Source organism: Festucalex cinctus, chromosome 1 (genome assembly GCF_051991245.1).
Source record: "Festucalex cinctus isolate MCC-2025b chromosome 1, RoL_Fcin_1.0, whole genome shotgun sequence".
Lineage (NCBI taxonomy): Eukaryota > Metazoa > Chordata > Actinopteri > Syngnathiformes > Syngnathidae > Festucalex > Festucalex cinctus.
The window spans coordinates 2602198-2624898 of NC_135411.1; the positions used below are offsets into that span (position 1 = coordinate 2602198).

Sequence of the window (22701 nt, forward strand, 5' to 3'; positions counted from 1 at the left end):
TTTGTTTGATTGAAATTTTTTTTTGATTGCAAATTCCTTTTTTGTTTGATTGAAATTTTTTTTTGATTGCAAATTCCTTTTTTGTTTGATTGAAAATAAAGACACAAATTTCTCTCCATAGAAAGGCGTGAATTTTGTCAGCAAGTTGAAATTTGAACGGTGTAAATCGGAAGTATAATGTAGGAGTAGTTTGATTGCAAAAAGTGCTGAGAATAAAATGCTATAATAAGTATAATAATAATAATAATAATAATAATAAAGGTTAGAAACAACATATGTGGGATGCTTTCAGCATCCCACAATAATAAGAAGAATTCCTACAAAAACAATAGGGCCTCGCAGCGGCACCGCCGCCGCTCGGGCTCTAATAAATAAAAGAAAGAAAGAAAGAAAGAAAGAAAGAAAGAAAGAAAGAGAGAGAGAGAGAGAGAGAGAGAGAGAGAGAGAGAGAGAGAGAGAGACGTTAACTCTGTCAAAACTAAATATTATCTACAAGTCATGGAAAGTCAGCATAGCAAGAAAGGCGGTACTCCTGAAGAAACTAAAAGAGAAAAAAAAAAGAAAAGAAAAACAAAACAAAATACAATATCAATAATAAAATTAAATATTTAGGGATCATATAATTGTAGCTTCACATATGGTGTACTCACAAATTGACATAAATAAATAAATAAAAAATGCCACACCCACAATGTAAGATGTAAAAAGAAAAGAATATATATTTCAACAAATAAAATAAAAATTATGAAATTAGTACGTGAAACTTCAAACGATAATACCGTCCTTTCAATCAGTTATTCGTGTTTCAACACAGTCAGTAGCTTCACCTCAATCACCATCAGCAGCTTGTAAAGTGGAGCTCAAAGTCACGTTTTCATTGACGTAAGTCAGCGCCGCCACATGATCGGTGAACCTCATTCGTCTTCCGTTGTGTGTAAATTGCAGAGTTGCTGGGAAGTAGAGGGCAAACTGGATCTTTGCGGCATGGAGCTTCCTTTTAGATTCGGAGAAGGCTGCGCGCCGTTTGTTGACATCCGGGCTGTAGTCAGGAAAAATGTGAATTCTTGATCCGTTGTAGAAGAGAGGGCCCGCTTGTCTGGCGAGGCGAAGGATCAACTCTTTACTTTGAAAATGATGAAGTCCAACGATGAACGGCCGTGGTCTGCTATCGCCATCCTTCGGTTTGGGTGCCAGGCTTCTGTGGGCGCGATCCACCGAAAGTGGTTTCTCGAAGTTATCTTCCCCAAGCACATCACTGATAAGCTTGGAAATAAATTCCGATGGTCGCGGGCCCTCCACATTTTCCGGTATTCCCACAATGCGTATGTTTTGCCGCCTGGTGTAATTTTCCAGGTACGCCATCTTCTCCTTCAGCGCGTCATTTTCTTTCGCCAGTAAAGCATGAGAAGTTTCCACGTTGCCAAGCTTCATGTCGAACTCCTTCATACCGTCCTCCACATCCGTAATTCGCTGGCCATAGACATTCAAAATCGAATGCAAAGAGGCAATCGAGGCCCGGTTCTCCTCCCGAAACGAATCGATAGATGATTGCACGGCAGAAACTGCGTTAGCTAGTGCTTCCATATTGTTAGCATTTGTATTAGCTTCCTTGCTAACACTACCTAGGGAGTCCGAGTTGTGTCTCCCACTTTGCTGTTTAGACGATTTAGGGGGAATTTGTCCACTCGTGAGGCAATTAGTTCACAAAAACTGTCTTTCCAAAAAAAGTTCCATCGATTACAAGGTCCAAAATGTATTAATCCAAAAATTTTCTGCGGGAGCCGTAGGAAACCCGTCTACTCACGAGCCATGCTCACGCGCCTCAGTTGCGTTATTTTTTTGACACACTAATTTGTGCATAATTAATTAACCTAAAATAATGTGTTTAACAACAACCTTTTAATATGTAAATAAGACAAACAACATATGAACGGACATTTACATGTCAACATGACAGATTATAGCCGTCAGTTATAATCTGCAGCCACTTGTCAGGTTGATGTTACGTTTTCAAAACTAATTCATTTTCAAAATAGGCTAAGACACATACAACACACAATACAAGTACACAGATCAATCATTCATTAAAGCGGTAGAAATTTCTGCACCATTTTAAATGTCAATTCCGAAATGAGATCATATCAAGCTTCATTCATCAACCGCTTTTCTCACCAGCACACTTGTGCCTCTCAGCGTTGCCCTTTGTTGGGAATCTTTGACCACAAACTGAGCAAGCAAAAGGCTTTTCTCCAGTGTGGGTTCTTGTGTGTGTTGTTAAACTTCCCTTCTCAGAGAAACTTTGACCACAAACCAAGCAAGCAAAGGGCTTCTCTCCAGTGTGGGTTCTCATGTGGACTTTTAAACATATATTCCAAGCAAATTTTCGACCACAAACTGAGCAAGCAAAAGGCTTCTCTCCAGTGTGGGTTCTTGCGTGTATTTTTAACTGTACCCTATGAGCAAAATTTTGACCACAAACTGAGCAGGCAAAGGGCTTCTCTCCCGTGTGGATTCGCATGTGCATTGTTAAACTTCCCTTCTCAGAGAAACTTCGACCACAAACTGAGCAAGCAAAGGGCTTCTCTCCAGTGTGGGTTCTTGTGTGTGTTTTTAAGTATCCCTTCGAAGAAAAATTTTGACCACAAACTGAGCAAGCAAAGGGCTTCTCTCCAGTGTGGGTTCTCATGTGGACTTTTAAACATATATTCCAAGCAAATTTTCGACCACAAACTGAGCAAGCAAAAGGCTTCTCTCCAGTGTGGGTTCTTGCGTGTATTTTTAACTGTACCCTATGAGCAAAATTTTGACCACAAACTGAGCAGGCAAAGGGCTTCTCTCCCGTGTGGATTCGCATGTGCATTGTTAAACTTCCCTTCTCAGAGAAACTTCGACCACAAACTGAGCAAGCAAAGGGCTTCTCTCCAGTGTGGGTTCTTGTGTGTGTTTTTAAGTATCCCTTCGAAGAAAAATTTTGACCACAAACTGAGCAAGCAAAGGGCTTCTCTCCAGTGTGGGTTCTTGTGTGTGTTTTTAAGTTTCCCTTGAAAGCAAAATTTTGACCACAAACTGAGCAAGCAAAAGGCTTCTCTCCAGTGTGGGTCTTTGTGTGTCTTTTTAACGTTACATTAGCAGTAAATTTTTTACCACAAACTGAGCAAGCAAAGGGCTTCTCTCCAGTGTGGGTTCTTGTGTGCGTTTTTAAGTGTCCCCTGTGAGCAAAATTTTGACCACAAACTGAGCAAGCAAAAGGCTTCTCTCCAGTGTGGGTTCTTGTGTGTATTTTTAAGTTTTCCTTGTGAGCAAATTTTCGACCACAAACCGAGCAAGCAAAGGGCTTCTCTCCAGTGTGGTTTCTTGTGTGTGTTTTTAAGTGTCCCCTGTGAGCAAAATTTTGATCACAAACCAAGCAAGCAAAGGGCTTCTCTCCAGTGTGGGTTCTTGTGTGTGATTTTAAGTGTACCCTCTGAGCAAAATTTTGACCACAAACTGAGCAAGCAAAAGGCTTCTCCCCAGTGTGGGTTCTTGTGTGTATTTTTAAGTTTCCCTTGAAAGAAAAACTTTGACCACAAACCAAGCAAGCAAAAGGCTTCTCTCCAGTGTGGGTTCTTGTGTGTGTTTTTAAGTTTCCCTTGAAAGAAAAACTTTGACCACAAACCAAGCAAGCAAAAGGCTTCTCTTCAGTGTGGGTTCGTGTGTGTATTTTTAAGTATCCCTTGGAAGAAAAATTTTGACCACAAACCAAGCAAGCAAAGGGCTTCTCTCCAGTGTGGATTCGCGTGTGCGTTGTTAAACTTCCCTTCTGAGAGAAACTTTGACCACAAACCGAGCAAGCAAAGGGCTTCTCTCCAGTGTGGGTTCTTGTGTGTGTTTTTAAGTAGTCATTCCGAGTAAATTTTCGACCACAAACAGAGCAAGCAAAGGGTTTATCACCAGTGTGGCCCATCGCGTGTCTTCTCAATTGAGACTTGGAACCAAAGGTTTTTCCACACTGAGAACATTTCCACCGTTTGCCATCAGTGTGACATGTTACATCATCGTCACACTGTTCATCGTCAGCAGTGTGAGGAGCGTGTGACGCGTCTTCACCATCTGACATGAGAGCTAACCGGCTGTCATCATTTGTCATTTGTTGTCTTGAGCTTCTGCTTGGAGACTCCGCCCCTTTGTTCTCTTCATATTGACGTTCATCTTCAGTCTTCAAATGGACACCAGTCACGGGACACTCTGTGAAGTCCTCCTCCTCTTTAATGTATGGTGGCAGCTGCTCCTCTTTTTTGATGTTGGAAGGCTGTTGCTGCTGCTCTTCTTTAACTTGCAGAGGCTCCAAGTCCTCCTCCTGTTTCACGCCAGGGAACTCTGGCTCCTGCCGCTCAGGACAAATATATTTTTCACTGACATCTGCGAGACACAAGATACACATGGTTTGGTAAAGTTAATTTATTGTGATGTTATGTATTTTATATTGAAGTTTATCACATGGGCCACATGAGTGAATGAATAACAAATCTATACACAAGTATTTATTTATTTTTTTTACTTTTAAACATTTTTTTTTAAACTCAACAAGTGAGTCACATCTTTTCAGGGCAATTCCCGAATGATTCCACAGATTAAGACATTTAACAGATACAGACCTTTGCTTAATATTTGTTCTTTTTTTTTTTTTTTTTTTTTTATAGACATGTGCACCCCTTATATCATAAGGACTGTGTCTAATTTGGTGCTAATTTAAACTCAACCAAGTCATAAAATTTCATTGTATTTAATTTAATAAATAATGGATGTGTTGATTCTGTATATTTTGATTAATTAATCATTCTTATAGCTCTCTTTTGCAATTTGAATACAGAGTTGGTGTTTGTTTTATTTGCATTTGCCCAGATTTCCACACAATAGGTCAGATATTGTAATAATAATGAACTATATAATGTATATAATGAGTTCATGTTCAGGACATCCTTAGTTTTATAGAGTATCCCTTTGATTTTTCACATTTTCCTTTTAACATTTTCTATGTGTGGCTTCCAAAATAATTTATCATCAATAACTACTACAAGGAATTTGTTTTCATACACCCTTTCTATTTCAATTGAATTAACTAGGGCTGGGTTCAAAATATTGATATATCGATATCGTATAGATACGCCTTTTCATATCCCAATATCGATACATAAAGCCATGTATCGATATATCGACCCCGCCCCCAACACACACACACACACACACACACACACACCCCCGCACACACACACACAACACATTCAACACACACAAATAAATGCTTCCGATTAAGGCTGCACAGTATATCGAAAAAATATCGATATCGCGATATTGGCCCTTGCAATATGCATATCGCAAAGGCATGCAATAAGTTTTATATGGAATTTTATGCTTTTCATATGAATTTGACCAGTCAGATGCTAACTAAAATGTGCATCGCCAACCTATAGTTGAAAATTATTAATTACAATGATTTCACTAAGATTACATTAAAAATGTTTTTTTCTTTAGGGGTTGGGGTACTGGCACATTAGGAGCAAAATTTCTTTGAACATGGCATGATAATCCTTTACATGTACATTTTTTTTTTTGCCAGGTGTGATGTGTGTGTCAAGCTCAATGGGTTTTGGTGATTGTTAAGATCTGCAAAAATCAGCGTCTTTTTTTTTATTTTTTGGGAATGAGTTGACCTGATTGGTATTTTTTCCAAAAGTATATATACCCATCATCGCTCGTACTCATTGCACGATGTTGCTTTTATTGTCCATAGAGGCTATCAAAAATAAATAAAACAAAGTAAAAAAGTACATATGTTTGGATCGGTCTGATACCAGTGAACATCTTTAGTGGAAAGTAAAAGAATATTCATAAATGACTTAGTTATAATACTTACAATGAGTTCACAAATTTTGTACAAAATACCCTAAGTGGTTTTTTTTTTATGCCTCAAGGACTAGGTGGCGCTGTATTTATAACTGAATTTTGTCATAGAGATACCTTCAGGCCTTGACTATAAATATACATGTCAAGTTTGGGATTTTTTTTAAGCATGTACCGGGGAGTTATTAAGCATATCCTTCATTCACGATACTGCTTTTAACGTCAATAGAGGCTATCAAAAATAAATAAAACTAAATAAAAAATACATATGTTTGGATCGGTCTGATGCCAGTGAACATTTTGAGTGGTGGAAAGTAAAAAAAATTCATAAATGACTTAGTTATCACACTGAGAATGAGTTTACAATTTTTGTAAAAATACCGTAAGTGAGGTATTTGTTTTTCATGCCTCAAGGGCTAGGTGGCGCTGCATATAAAACTGAATGTTGTCATAGAGATACCTTTAGGCCTTGATGATAAACATACATGTCAAGTTTGGGATTTTTTGGAGCATGTATCGGGGAGTTATTAAGCATATCCTTTTTCAGTGCGAAACACAAATTTTGATGCCCCGCCCTCATCATATAGTATTTCCAAAAGTCAAGATTTTTCTGTCTGTTGTTGGCTCAGGTCTTGACATGATCCAGGTCAAGTCTTAAGTCAGTCGGAAAAAACGTGTAGGAGAAGTGGGCAAAAGTATGCCCCCTGAAAATGTGCAAAAATCATCAAAAATGGGACATTCAAAAATTCGTAGCTCACTTCCTGTTCATTTTAGCATATGGGTCCAAGAGACTTTTTTTGTAGGTCTTTGGCTCCCTCATACTCCTAAAAATTTTCGTAGATCTTGCTTGAACATACAACCGGGGCTGCTTCGTTAAAAATTTCTAGGGGGCGCTATTGAGTCATTTTTGTAAAAATAGCACAATCAACAATAAAATATTGTTCATTTTACCAGGCCAGATGTGTGTGCCAATTTTCATGAGTTTCTGCGCATCTTTAGACCCTCAAAACTCGCGTTTTCTTGGCGAACAGTGCTTAGCCACGCTCACAGCGATTCGCGAAAACTCACAAACTTCGTGTTGTGACATTGTGACATCATGAAGGCCGAAACCCTCATCTGAGCAAATATGAGGTAGGTCCAGTTAACGTGTTTGGAGAAAAACGTAGAAGAAAATTGTTAAGAAAAAAAATTGCCACTAGGTGGCGCTATCAGTAAGATGAAATATAAGTTCATAGATGTCTTTAGGGCTGGACTCTCATCAAATGTGTGAAATTTTGAGAAGATAGGATCATCTCGGTCAAGTTAATGCAGCTTTTATTGTCACGAAAAATCTTCAGACTTTGCGGCACCGTCGCGGCCACGCCCTTTGGCGAAAGGATACAATATTCGGTGTGGGGCATGATCAACATCTTAAGGCTTTTCTGTAGAGATAGACCGATATGCTTTTTTCAGGGCCGGTACCGATACCGATTATCGGTAGTCAAGGAGGCAGATAACCGATATTTGAAGCCGATATTCATTTGCAGTAAAAGTTAAAATGTTGGCACCAAATTTTTGAATAATGCAAACCCTAACCGTTCTTTACAATGGATTCTCACACTGCACTTTTCGTTTTACATCCTTCCATCTGCAATAAGACGTTGGTGGCGGGGGGAGTTAAATGTGGGGGCCAACCTGACATTGTAGTGATGAGAACATAATTCACCCACGGAACGTTGGGACGAAGGGGGAGTTTGTTGGGATGAAAGGATAAAAGAACAAATGTTGGTAGGTCTGTGAGCCTCGCGCAGAGTTGTTGTTGCTGTTAAACGCTGAGAAGCTGATATCAATAAACCGCCGGTCTTTGGCTCCGGACTTCAACACTCTGCCTCCGACTCCCGTTACTGCTCGCTGTGACATTGGTGACCCCGACATCCGCCTCGTTGACATTTCCGAGGCTGAGAATTTGATCGAATTGAGCGACATGGCGAACTCCGCTGATCTCAAGTTACCGGAGTTTTGGGAGTCGGCCGCGGCGACGTGGTTTGTACAAGCTGAAGCTCAGTTTGCCATCCGGGGAATTACGGACGATTCCACGCGCTACTACCACATCGTGGCCGCGCTCGGGAGCTCCACAGCGGCCAGAGCTACGGCGCTAGCGAACACTACCATCTCCGAACCACGTGCTCTGGCGGAGGAAGCAGACCGCTTTTTCCTGGCCACCCAGCGTCACAACCACGAGGTCTTGGCCTCTCTGCACGCGCCTTCCCAGTCCCGGCGGCCGCAACGGCACCTCATAAGGTACGCGCTGCCGTGGATGGCCGATCGGCCCCTGGCTTATGCTATTTTCACGCACATTTTGGAACCAAGGCGAAGAGGTGCCGCGCCCCTTGCTCCTTTGTTGCGTCGGGAAACGGCGACGCCTCCACTCAGTTGCAGCTGTGAGTGGGGGCCAGAGTGCCGGCTGCTGTTTATCATGGACACCCTCTCCAGTCTCAAATTCCTCGGCCACCTCATCAATGAGGACGGCGCCACCCCGCTCCCGGCAAAAGTGGAAGCTGTTGCCGCTTTTCCTCGACCCCAGACGGCCCAGGGTCTCCGCGAGTTCCTCGGGATGGTGACTTTTTACCACAGGTTCATCCGCCACGCTGCCCATGTGATGCACCCGCTTTACGACGCACTTAAGGGTGTGGCTCCTAACCGTGCGGTCGACGGGACCGATGTGAGAGTCGAGGCTTTTGAAGAGACGAAAGCTGCGCTGTCCCGAGCGGCCTTGTTGGCCCACCCGCGCCCGGATGCCCCGATCGCCCTCACTACTGACGCATCCGATTTTGCCGTCGGGGCCGTTTTGGAACAGCGCGTCGAAGGTTCGTGGCATCCGCTCGCCTTTTCAGCCGCCGGTTAGTCCCTCGGGAGCGCAAGTACAGCACGTTCGACAGGGAGCTCCTTGCTGTCTGGCTGGCGATCCGCCACTTCCGCTTCATCCTGGAGGGCCGTGAGTTCACGGTCTTCGTCGATCACATGCCGCTCGCCTTCTCCATGTCGAAGTTGTCCAAGCCGTGGTCCGTGCGGCAACAGCGACAGTTGTCGTTCATATCTGAATACACCACGGACATCCGACATATCGCTGGCAAGGACGACGTGGTCGCGGATTGTCTGTCCAGGGCAGCCGTCAACACGGTACAGCTGGGCCTCGACTTTTCCCGGATGGCGGCCGACCAGGCTTCCGACCGTGACACCCAGTCGCTTCGGGGCTCCGACACCGGGTTGCAAGTTAACCCGGCTCATGTTGACCTGGCCGGACCCTTGGACGTGCCCCGCGCCCCCCGCCGCGGCCGCCCCCCTGGGCTGCGCCTTGTGGACCGTGTGGGGTCCCTTCCAGTTGTTCCTGCATCCCCGCCAGTTGGTGCGCGGGACTGTTCTGGTGTTTCTGCTGTGTCCCTCCCGCCCTCGCTCCCTGGGTCCTGTACCCGCAGGGGTCGGGCAGTTTTGCCGCCCCGTCATCCGGAGTTTGATTGTGGGTGAATTCTGGGGGGGCTTGTGTAGTGATGAGAACATAATTCACCCACGGAACGTTGGGACGAAGGGGGAGTTTGTTGGGATGAAAGGATGAAAGGATAAAAGAACAAAATGTTGGTAGGTCTGTGAGCCTCGCGCAGAGTGAGTTGTTGTTGCTGTTAAACGCTGAGAAGCTGATGTCATAAAACGCCGGTTTTTGGCTCCGGACTTCAACACTCTGCCTCCGACTCCCGTCACTGCTCGCTACAACATTACCTTTTATAGCATTTGGGATACTTGTGGTTTTATTCTATAAATGTTATATTTTTATATTTTGAAGTAATAGGAGGAACCCTGTCATTCAAAATGTGCATCAGCTGTGGCATTACTTATTACTACAGCAAAAAAGAAATAAAAAAATCCATGAGAAAAACTATTCATCCCTGAACACCATACAGTTCTTGTAGACCTTATTATGATTATTAGGGCCCGAGCAGCGATCGCTGCGAGGTCCCTCTTGTTTTTGTAAGAATTCTTCTTCTTCTTCTTCTTCTCCGTAAACGATCGCATTCTTGAGGACCTAAACATTTACGAAAACTCACCAAACTTTGCAGTCTCTTCGGGCCCGGCGAAATATTTGATATTATGTAGTTGTCATAACAATGCGACTCTATAGCACCCCCTAGCATAGAAAAATAAAACCCAATCCCGGCCCGTTTGACCTAGAGCTACGAAAATTGCCAGGCACGTGTAGCACCCCGAGACGCACAAAAAGGTCAGTGGAAGACATTTCCTAAAATGTACAGGAAGTGAGCTATGAATTTTTGAATGTCCAATTTTGGCCCATTTTGGCACATTCACTGTTGACTTCAAACTTGGCATTTATCATCTCAAGGCCCAAGAAAACAACTGGGCAAAATATCTTAACTTTTTGGAATACTACATGACGGGGGCGGGTCATCAAATATTGCCTTTAAAATTTAATTTGTCCAGAAAGACAAAATGCTGAATAACTCCCATGAACAAGCTCCAAAAAATCTCAAATTTCTCATGCAACTTAATAGTCACGGCCTGAAAACATCTATATGATACAATTCTGTTATATATATAGCGCCACCTAGTGGTGACAATAAATGTCATACTTTACGTTTTTAGCTACTGTGCCTAGCTCGTTGAAGGGATCCAGTTGAAAATTGGTCAGAAAAGCCTTAAGATGTTGATCATGCCCCACTCCGAATATTGTAACTTTTCGCCAAAGGGTATGGCTGCTACGGTGCCGCAAAGTCTGGTAATTTTTCGTGGCAATAAAAGCTGCTTTTACTTGACCCAGGTAATCCTATCTTCTCAAAATTTCACACATTTGATGAGAGTCCAGCCCTTAAGACATCTACGAACTTATATTTCATCTTACTGATAGCACCACCTTCTGGCAATTTTTTTTCTTATGATTTTTCTTCAATGTTTTTCTCCAACCACATTAACTGCACCTACCTGATATTTGCTCAGATGAGGGTTTCGGTCTTCATGATGTCACAACACGAAGTTTGTGAGTTTTCGCGAATTGCTGTGGGCGTGGCTAAGCGCTGTTCACCAAGAAAACAACGCCAGTTTGAGGGTCTAAACATGCACAGAAACTCATGAAACTTGGCACACACATCTGGCCTGGCAAAATGAGCGATATTTTATCCTGGATTGTGCTATTTTTACAAAAATGACACAATAGCGCCCCCTAGAAATTTTTTACGAAGCAGCCCCGGTTGTACGTTTAAGCAAGAACGACGAATATTTTTAAGGTGTATGAGGGAGCCCAAGACCTACAAAAAAAAGTCTCTTGGACCCATGTGCTAAAATGAACAGGAAGTGAGCTACGAATTTTTGAATGTCCCATTTTTGACGATTTTTGCACATTTTCAGGGGGCATACTTTTGCCCACTTCTCCTACACGTTTCATCCGACTGACTTCAGACTTGACCTGGTCCATGTCAAGACCTGAGCCAACGAAAGGTGGAAAAATCTTGACTTTTCGGAATACTATATGATGAGGGCGGCACATCAAATTTTGTGTTTCGCACTGAAAAAGGATATGCTTAATAACTCCCCGGTACATGCTCCAAAAAATCCCAAACTTGACATGTATGTTTATAGTCAAGGCCTGAAGGTATCTCTATGACAAAATTCAGTTATATATGCAGCGCCACCTAGCCCTTGAGGTGTGAAAAAAAAATACCCCACATACGGTATTTTGTACAAAAAATGTAAACTCATTCTAAGTGTGATAACTAAGTCATTTATGAATATTCTTTTAGTTTCCACCACTCAAATTGTTCACTGGCTTCACACCGATCCAAACGTATGTACGTTTCCATTTTGTTTTATTCATTTTTGATTGCACCTATGGACAATAAAAGCAACATTGTGCAATGAGTACGAGCGATGATGGGTACATATATTTTTCCAAAAAATACCAATCAGGGCAACTTATTGCCTAAAAATAAAAATGGGTGCTAATTTTTGCAGATCTTAACGTTCACCAAAACCCATTGAGTTTGAAACATTCATCACACCTGGCAAAGAAAATCCACATGTAAAGGTTGATCATGCCATTTTAAAAGAAATTCTGCTTCCAATGTGACAGTACCCCAACGTGCGAGTACCCCAACGTGCAAGTACCCCAACGTGGCACGGGCTGCGAGGGCCCTTTATAGCTGCTCGCAGCTCTCGTTTTAATTGTTCTTTGACCAAGAAAGTATATAGGCCTATAGGTATATTTTTATTTCTATCCAAATATACGATTATTCACTCGAATTTTCAGTAGGATATCCGGATACCAAAATATTCGATAGTTGCAGTATTAATAATACTAATTTTGAGTTGTTTTTGCGGCACGCCCACACGAGTTCTTTTACCATACACCCGTGTCAAAACTAGCTTACTGCACACGCTGCACCCCAACTTAAAATTTTTGCTAACATAATAATAATAAATTAGAAATTTTGTTGGGTCCAAAAGCAACTTACATAATTATAGTGTTTCATATGATTGTATTTGTCTTATTTTCAAATGTTTAAACATTTTCTTGATTTGAACAAAATATAATTGTTTTGAATAATCTTGATTTCAATTATTACCAAAATAATCGTGATGATTATGTTTTCCATAATAGAGCAGCCCTAGTGTGATGTGAATATGTGTATCTTGTGCTCATCTTTCCCTTTAATTTTCTATTTCAGGCAGGATATACTGAAACGAAGATTGAGGCGTGATTTCCCCCAGCTGATTTTTCACACCCCTTTCCAGCGCAACACCTCTGAAATGTTTTTTGTAGACACATTATCAACAACTGACAAACTTTTAGACAGGGTACCTCAGTCATCAGATACATCAACTACTGAGTCTACTGACGTAAGCCAAGAAAGTGACACTAACACATCTGGTACAACATCAGGTTGGAAAATCACATGGCATACGAGGACACTTTACAGTGCAGGGCTGTAAAATCTGCCATTTTGTTTGTGTCATTATCAAGATATTAACTCTCCATTGGAACACTTTTCAAGCAAAAAAAAAAGAAAAGGTCTGTATTCAATTTTTCCACAACATAGACCTTTAAATTGGTCTGCGAAAAAAAAAAAAAAAAGAGCCGTTCCAATGAAGTTCCATGGTTTTATTGTGAATGTACATTTGATTTTTATTTGATTCTTTTTTTATTAATATTTTTTGTGTGTGGGGCAGGGGTGGGGGGTATAAATGACATGCTGTGACATAACCTGATACTTTAAAAAATATTCTATATGTTACAATAATCTGGGCTCTGAATGTATCTATTTTCATCTAGTCCATTTTGCCTTGTTCGAAGTTTGTGGTGCATGGTAGTATTTTCAGCCATTTTTGGCCGATGTATGTTGCTTCTTGTGCACCTTTCATTACATAGTAGGTTGTGAATTGTTTTTATATATGAAACATAAACATAGCTAAATGTAACATTCGTGTGCTGGTCTCACTTCTAGTTGAAGCTTTTTTTTTGTTTTGTTTTTTTTGGCACAAATTTGATATATTTAATGATCTAAATTCACATGAGTACACCAAACCACCAATACTTGTTTCTGATGTTAGGTATATGTATTTATAACATCTGGGAATGATTTTATGTTGCCAAATTTAATGAAAGACGTTTTATGACCAAAAACTGCAGCACAAGATTTTCGTTTTTTGTTATTTACCTATATATGCATTTCTGGCTTGTGACAAAACTGGGGCAGGAAAACATTGGGTGAACTTTTAACCCAAAGTTCAGAAGGGTATTATCTATCAAAAATTGCATTGAACAAGTCGTGCCCAGACAGTGGATAGAAACTCATTTTCTAGGCACTTTTGTGGGGTTCACCCCAAGGCCGAAGCGTCTCTTCGAGCACACTACCGTAAATCCTAGAAAAGGGCGAACAGAAAAAATAAAGTGCGGCTGACTTGACCGCGTAAAAAGAAAAGGCGGCAAACTTTACCTCAGTTGTAGCTCTGCTAAATCCAATTCTCATCGACTGAGAAATGTACCAAACCGACTGAAGAAAAAAACTAACTGTGTATCGTAACAAGGTGACCCGGTGAAGAGTCATTACAGAAATAAAAACGTACATATGGTTGAAAAGTGTCGATGAAACAAGTGACAAACCTGCTCTGTTCAACACAACTCGAGGCTGCTTGTAAACGGCGTCCAGCAGTTGACGTTGTCGCTCGTTGTCCTCCTGTGCTCCACAAAGCTCCTCTTCGTACTTGACTTTCGCCATTGTGAACATCTTCACACGATATTCACGACACTTTACGCTCACGATTGACGTCTGCTGAGCCAATTTGTCGATAGCAAACGCGTCTCGTTTTTTGGCGCCGAGCAAGCTAAGCTAAGCTAAGCTAAGCTAAGCTAAGCTAAGATAAGGCAAAATAAAGAGGGCCGAGAGATACGATTGAACCAGACACGAAACGTAGCAATTATGTTTGACTTCAATAACGTAGTGACGGGGCAAAGTGTCGATGTGTCAGTTCGTTCCGTACAAATTCGTGTTGAATTATTTTTATAGCGAAGCCGAGCGTAAACGCGTCGTGCCTGGAATGGAGTCGCTCTTCTGCTACCACGTGAAATCTACGGCAATCACAGTTGGACAAATCTCATGTCACGAAAATGGTCATATTTAATTTTACTTTAAAAAAAATTGAAAAAAAAAAAAGCTCATAAAATTATACGTTTAATTCTAGATTCATTTGGATAATAAAAATAAATAGACCTTTAAACTGCACTCGGACAAGTAAGAAGAAACATGTTTACTTCCTGTACATACGAGTAGCCCAGTTTAGTTTTTATTTTTTAAATCTCTATTCACTCAATCAGCATACAAACTATTGGGGGGGGAAATAATAAAATCATTGTATACACTATAAACAATTAGAACATAGAACACGCCAGGGAAGTTAAAACATACAAAAGCTAAACCAAATAAAATCAATAGTATAACTGAAAGAAAAGAAAATAGTTTGATACAAAATCATAAAAAATAATGATAAGTTTGCAATAGTTATACGTTTTTACAGCTTTTGGACACAGACAACCAGACAATGACAAAAAATAATTTCTCATGGATACAAAAAAAAATCAATAAAGGACGGTTTCTTATGTGTAAATTTAGACTTATAAATGTAAAACTTCGCTAGAATAATCATAAGATTTATCAAATGAAACTGTGTATAGACATTATCAAATTCAAACAAACCAAAATAATACATGCTTCCAAAGCAAGGAGAAATCTGGATAAATGTGGATTATAATGAATTGTGATAATGTACCCCAGAATTATTAGTAGCACAGGTTTTTTTTTTTTTTTTTTAACATCCTTGCTGTTTTACCTCAGACTGTAAATCTGTAAATCCACCCAAGAGTCTCTGGTCTTTTTTTCTTTCTTTTTTTTTTTTTAAGCTTTGAGCCAGGAAAAGTTCTAGTCGAGTGCCGGCAAATTCTATGCACTATTGACTACACTTTTTCTTTTCTTGCTCGGCTGAATATCGCTGCCAAAAGTCAGGTGAGTTGTATCCGTAATTGACCTTTCGCAAACTCCGCCCCCCCAAACGAGCATTGACCAATCACACATTTAGCAACCGTTGCTATGTAAGCATAGTCCGTCAAGCTTTACTCAGCTCTCGATGACGTCCATGTTATGATCAGTGTTACCACTAGGAGTCGCTGCTGTCAATGAGTGTTGAAAGGAGTGATGAGGAAGAGTGCATTAACACAGATGGCGTGTGCATGTGTCGACCTGATATAAATAAATGTTCACTTGAAGCAACAGCAAACATCCTCAGCATTTATTATCAACACGAACACAACATGGTACCAGGAGTGAACTGAGTGAGTTGGACGACCGCCGTAGAAGCCGACATGGATTTGAAGCCGCCAGAAAGTCTGAAACTGACGGGGAACGTCGACGAAAATTGGCGTGCTTTCAAGCAACAGTTCAACTTGTATGTAACGGCCATGGGATTGGACACCAAGCCGGATTCGAGAAAGGTAGCACTGCTGCTAACTCTTGCTGGGCCACAGGCCATTGAAGTATATAACACGTTCGTGTTTGATGCGGCTGAGGATGGTGAAAAGTTGGACGTCGTGCTTGCTAAGTTTGATGCGCATTGCACTCCGAGGAAGAACGAGACATATGAACGGTACATGTTTAGGTCTCGTGTGCAGTTACAAGATGAGCCGTTTGACAGTTTTGTGACGGCCCTGCGTTTGAAAGCGCAGTCATGTAATTTTGGGACATTAAAGGCCTCGATGGTGAGAGACCAAATTGTTTTTGGCGTGGAAGACAAGAAGTTGAGGGAGAGACTTCTTCGTGAGTCCGAGTTGACTCTGGACATGGCTATTAAAATATGCCAGGCAAGTGAGCTGTCCCAGAAGCACATGAAAACGTTCAGCGAGATGTCAAGTGCCACACCACCAACGAGCGAAGGAGCACCGGTTGGAGCTGTGTCATATCAGAGCGGGAGACGTCGCCAAAAGACCCGGACTGCACAGCGGACGGAGGACGCCACGTTTTTATGCAAGCGCTGCGGATCACAACACAAGCCGAGGGAATGCCCAGCGTTTGGTAAAGTATGCTCCAGCTGCCACGGGAAGAATCACTTTGCCAGACAATGTTTCACGAAAAAGAAGGAGGTAAAGAAAGGGAAACATGTAAATGTAGTGGATGACACAGATTTAAGTGACACCTTCTTTGTTGGAATGGTGAACATGGAAAATGAAGAAGTAAAAGTAAACGGCATCACAAATGAGGACAAATGGATCACGTCTCTGCTGATCAATGGAACTATAGTGACAATGAGACTGGACACTGGTGCAAAAGCAAACCTCATTAGCATATCTGATGTGAAAGAAATGCAGGTAAAACCCAAAATACACAGGAAGAGTTTGGGGTTGAAAGATTACAATGGCCAACCTATAGAGTGTTTTGGTACCTGTAAACTAAATGTCAGTGTTAAAGGTAAAGAGCACACTGTACACTTTTCTGTGGTGAGTGACAAATGTGAGTCACTGTTGGGTGACCAGAGCTGTGAAGAGCTAGGGCTAGTGAAAAGAGTGTACTGTATTGAGACAGATTTGAAATGTGACACCAATGCAATTGTACATAACTTTGCTGATGTGTTCAAAGGTTTTGGTACACTGCCCTTTATATACAAAATTCAGCTGAAGGAAGGCGCCCAGCCAGTGGTGCACGCACCACGTAGGGTCCCAGCTCCATTGCGTGAAGCCCTCAAACGGGAACTCGACAGGATGACGAGCCTTGGCGTGATCGAAAAGGTGGAGGAGCCTACAGATTGGGTCAACTCCATGGTCGTCACAAAGAAAAAGAATGGTGAATTGAGGACATGCATGGACCCAAAAGATCTGAATGAGAACATCAAACGTGAGTACTATCAAATACCCACGAGAGAGGAAATCATCAGTGAAATGGCAGGAGCAAACTATTTCACGAAACTAGATGCTTCACAAGGTTTCTGGCAGTTAAGACTGGATGAGAGCAGCACTAAGTACTGTACCTTTAACACACCTTTTGGAAGGTATTGTTTTCTTAGACTGCCATTTGGGATAAAATCCGCACCAGAAATATTCCACAGAGCAATGGAACAGATCATTGAAGGCCTAGAGGGAGTCAGGGTTTATGTTGATGACATTATTGTGTGGGGCTCGACTCTCCAAGAGCATAACCAGAGACTTTATAAAGTGATGGAGCGCATACAAAAGTATGGACTGAAACTCAACAGAGCTAAGTGTGAGTTTGCAGTGCAAGAAATTCTCTTCCTGGGTGACAAACTCACAGCCCAAGGAATAAAACCAGATCAAGACAAAATAAAAGCAATACTGAACATGCCAAAACCAACAGACAAAGCTGGCGTTTTGCGCATAATGGGAATGGTAAATTTTATAGGCAAATTTATTCCCAACCTCACAATGAAAACAACTTGCATCCGTGAGCTGTTACACAATGATTGTGACTTTAAATGGGCTGCAAAACATGAGCAAGAGTGGCAAAGACTAAAGGAAACTCTTACTGGAGTACCTGTTTTAGCCTACTACGACCATAGAAAAAAATCTCAAAGTGTCTACTGACGCATCCAAAGATGGTATTGGAGCAGTACTTCTGCAAGCAGAGGGACAGTACTGGAAGCCAGTAGCTTACGCGTCAAGGGCTATGACAAAAACAGAATGCAAGTATGCCCAGATTGGAAAGGAGTGTTTAGGCGTGGCATACGGGTTGGAACGGTTTCACAGTTACATCTATGGACTGCCGTCTTTCACTGTGGAAACTGACCACCGCCCGCTAGTCTCCATTATCAGGAAGAATCTCAATGAGATGTCACCGCGCATCCAGCGCTTAATGATGAAAATACAAAGGTATGACTTTGAGCTGGTCTATACACCTGGAAAACACTTGGTACTTGCAGATGCCTTGTCCAGAGCACCTGCTGAGAGCTGCGTGAGTACAACTGGTGAGGAGATTGAAAGTCACATAAACATGGTGTTGAGTGCTTTGCCAGTATCTGATATAAAAACCAGACAAATTGCTGATGCAACAACACATGACACTGAGCTACAGAGTGTTATTCAGAACATGGACAATGGATGGCCAGCTGGTTCATGCCCTCGCTATTACCATGTTCGAGGAGATCTCAGTTTTGTTGAGGGACTATTGCTGAAGAAAGGAAGAATAGTCATCCCAGAATCTCTGAGGCCAGATCTACTAAATAGAATACACGAAGGACACCTCGGAATAGAAAAATGCAAAAGGAGAGCGAGAGAGTCAGTGTACTGGCCTGGACTAAACAAGGACATTGAGACTCTTGTGAGTCAGTGTGAAACGTGTCAAAAACACAGAAGCAAACAAAGCAAAGAACCAATGGTGATACCGGAAATGCCCATATCCCCTTGGCACAAGGTAGGGATGGACTTGTTTCACCTTAAAGGAAAAGACTATCTTGTAATCATTGATTACTTTTCTAACTTTCCAGAAATGGCATTGCTTGCAAACACATCATCGACATGCGTGATCACACACACCAAATCCATATTTGCCAGGCATGGTATTCCACACATTGTGGTGAGTGATAATGGACCATGTTTCAGTAGCAGGGAATGGCAAAAGTTTGCAGAGCAGTACGAGTTTTGTCATGTGACATCAAGTCCCCACTATGCACAATCAAACGGTCAAGCAGAAAAAGGTGTCCACATCTTAAAGCAACTGCTGAAGAAGGCTGCGGATAGCGATTCTGATCCGTACATGGCACTTCTAAGTTACCGTGCATCTCCACTTCAGTGCGGACTGTCACCTGCAGAACTACTGATGAGCAGAAAGCTACGCACAAAGCTTCCTGCATATTCAAATGCTACTACACAAAAGAAACTTGAGAACAAGCTAAAAAAGCAGAAGATGACACAAAAGCGATTTTATGATGTTTCAACCAGGCCACTGTCTCCACTGGCAAACAACGACCCAGTTAGGATTGAGGATGCGGATGGTTGGAATACAAAAGGAACAGTATTACAGGAAGTTGCACCAAGATCATTTACAGTCATGACGGAGGATGGACAAGTTCTCAGGCGAAATCGTCGTAGTCTCTTGAAGACTCCACAGGCATCGAGGGAATCCCACAACGATCACCCTGGACCGCTTGGAATAACAACTCCAAAACCTCCAATGAGCTGTAATGCAAACATTCCACCGGACAAAAATGCGTTGAGAAGGTCAAAACGAGAAATAAGGAAATCGGATCGACTGGATGTATAAAGTTGATGTTAAAATAAAAAAAGAAAAAAAAATGTTAAATCAAATGTTCGTTTTGATATGTCATTCAAGCATGTTGGAGTTTGCAAAAATTTGAATGAAAAAAAAAAATCAAACTTACGTTGATATTAATGTTTATCGTTGATTTCATCACCTCAAAGAAAGGGGGATGTTATGATCAGTGTTACCACTAGGAGTCGCTGCTGTCAATGAGTGTTGAAAGGAGTGATGAGGAAGAGTGCATTAACACAGATGGCGTGTGCATGTGTCGACCTGATATAAATAAATGTTCACTTGAAGCAACAGCAAACATCCTCAGCATTTATTATCAACACGAACACAACAGTCCATAGTCTGATTGATTTTATTTGCTCCAAAATGATGAAGCGGTGTGCCTACGGAGTATGTAAATTGGACTGTGCTAAAGTAAGACTATGCTAACTCTATCGGGCTAACTAGCTAGCTGTAGTGTAGTTTGCTTTCGGGGCAATAACAAAACGATATCAAAGTTATTGTCGTTACTATTAATGAATAAAATATATTACTAGAATGTCATTGCCATCTAAGTTAAGCTTGTTAAGTCAGTGGTTAATGTTAGTTTAATGTCTCCCGTTGCATTTGTCTAAATGTTGCGAGCTAACGTTAACACAAAGCTTCGTCAAGTTTGGCAAACTTAAGCGTCCTAATAAGTGCCCCGAGCTTATCTTGTTTTCATTTTTCATGCAGCATTTTGTGAACGGACACCCGTCTCCGGAGTATCCCAACCAGCCATATAACCTTAACTACATCCATGGCTAGGGTGACATAAATATTTTTTTTATGATGGACAAAGAATAACAATGACTGATATGATGCTTTCAAAGACAAAAAAAACCCCACTAATGTTTAGCTAGCTATAAACACAGAGGTTTAGCTAACTTGCTGATCTAACAGTAATCCTCATATTTTAACAATACTAGACTAATATATGTCAACATGACAAGATTATAGCCGTCAGTTATAATCTGCAGCCACTTGTCAGGTTGATGTTACGTTTTCAAAACAAATTCATTTTCAAAATAGGCTAAGATACATACAGTGGTATGAAAAAGTATCTGAACCTTTTGGAATTTCTCACATTTCTGCATAAAATCAGCATCAAACGTGATCTGATCTTTGTCAAAAACACACAGATGAAACATCAGTCTGCTTTAACTAAAACCACCCAAACATTTACAGGTTTTCATAATTTAATGAGGATAGCATGCAAACAATGACAGAAGGGGGAGGAATAAGTAACTGAACCCTCTGCCTAAGGATACTTAAAGAGCAATTGAAACAAATTTTTACCAAACAATTTAAGTCAGGTGTGTGCCCAATCACTGATGAGTGACTTAAAGCTGCCCTGCCCACTATAAAACACACACCTGGTCAGAATTGTCTTGATGAGAAGCATTGTCTGATGTGCACCATGACTCACTCAAAAGAGCTGTCGGAAGACCTGCAATCAAGAATTGTTGGTTTGTATAAAACTGGCAAAGGATACAAAACCATCTCTAAAAGTCTGGATGTTCATCAATCAACAGTCAGCGAAGTTGTGTACAAATGGAGAGAGTTTGGCACTGTTGCTTCTCTCCCAAGGAGTGGCCGCCCACCAAAGATGACGCCAAGAGTTCAGCGCAGACCACTCAGAGAGGTAAAAAAGAACCCTAGAGTGTCTGCTAAAGACTTACAGAAATCACTGGCACAGTCCAATATCGCTGTGCATGCATCAACTATATGTAAAACATTGGCCAAGAATGGTTTTCATGGGAGGACTCCACGGAGGAAGCCACTGCTGTCTAAAATAAAACATTGTAGCTCGTTTAATGTTCGCAAAAAGGCACTTGGGCACTCTACAGAAGTTTTGGCAAAATATTTTGTGGACTGATGAAGCCAAAGTTGAATTGTTTGGGAGGAACACACAACGTCATGTGTGGAGGAAAAATGGAACAGCTCACCAACATCAACACCTCATCCCCACCGTGAAGCATGGTGGAGGGTGCATCATGGTTTGGAGCTGTTTTGCTTCCTCAGGGCCTGGACAACTTGCAATCATTCATGGAAAAATGAATTCAAAAGTTTATCAGGATGTTTTGCAGGAAAACCTGAGGCCGTCTGTCAGACAGTTGAAGCTAAAAAGAGGATGGATGCTGCAACAAGACAATGATCCAAAACACAGAAGCAAATGGACTTCAAAATGGTTTCTAAGAACAAAATACACGTTCTGGAGTGGCCAAGTCAAAGTCCAGACTTGAACCCCATTGAGATGCTGTCGCATGACCTCAAGACAGCGATTCATGCCAGACATCCCAGGAATCTGACTGAACTACAGCAGTTTTGTAAAGAAGAATGGGCCAAGATCAGTCCTGATCGATGTGCCAGACTGATCTGCAGCTACAGGAAGCGTCCGGTTGAAGTTATTGCTGCCAAAGGGGGGCCACAAAATATTAAATGTGATGGTTCAGTTACTTATTCTTCCCCCCTTCTGTCATTGTTTGCATGCTATCCTTGTTAAAATATGAAAACCTGTAAATGTTTGGGTGGTTTTAGTTAAAGCAGACACTGTTGTTTCATCTGTGTGATTTTGACAAAGATCAGATCACGTGTGATGGTGATTTTAGGCAGAAATGTGAGAAATTCCAAAAGGTTCAGATACTTTTTCATGCCACTGTACAACACACAATACAAGTGTAGTGTTGTCCACATTAATTATAAGAATTACGCTGATTTGAAGCGGGCAGAATGGACCATTGATTCCGGTCAGAGAATCAGGAGTCTGGAATGTCTTGAATGCTTTAATGGCAGCAGGTGGAATATTATTTGTCCAATATAAATTGGATTTATATGTGTGTGTGTGTGTGTGTGTGTGTGTGTGTGTGTGTGTGAAACAGAAAGAATAAGATGCAGGAATTAAAATACAAGCCCAAATGGGAAACGAAAAGAGCTACATTACAAACAATGTAGGATGGGTAAGAGCTAATACGAGCTTCCGTGTAGGCCGTGAGCG

At 41.5% G+C, this 22701-nt stretch overlaps 1 protein-coding gene across 1 annotated transcript; it reads right to left on the reverse strand.

Annotated features, from left to right (window-relative positions):
- Nucleotides 1–1880: 1880 nt before the first annotated feature.
- LOC144006919 (uncharacterized) lies at nucleotides 1881–14475 on the reverse strand. The gene is made up of 2 exons (XM_077506038.1): nucleotides 14024–14475; nucleotides 1881–4398 (listed from the first exon to the last, which is right to left on the reverse strand). Exons 1-2 carry the CDS (start codon nucleotides 14145–14147, stop codon nucleotides 2156–2158), a joined length of 2367 nt encoding a protein of 788 aa, XP_077362164.1. The 5' UTR covers nucleotides 14148–14475; the 3' UTR covers nucleotides 1881–2155.
- Nucleotides 14476–22701: the final 8226 nt, after the last annotated feature.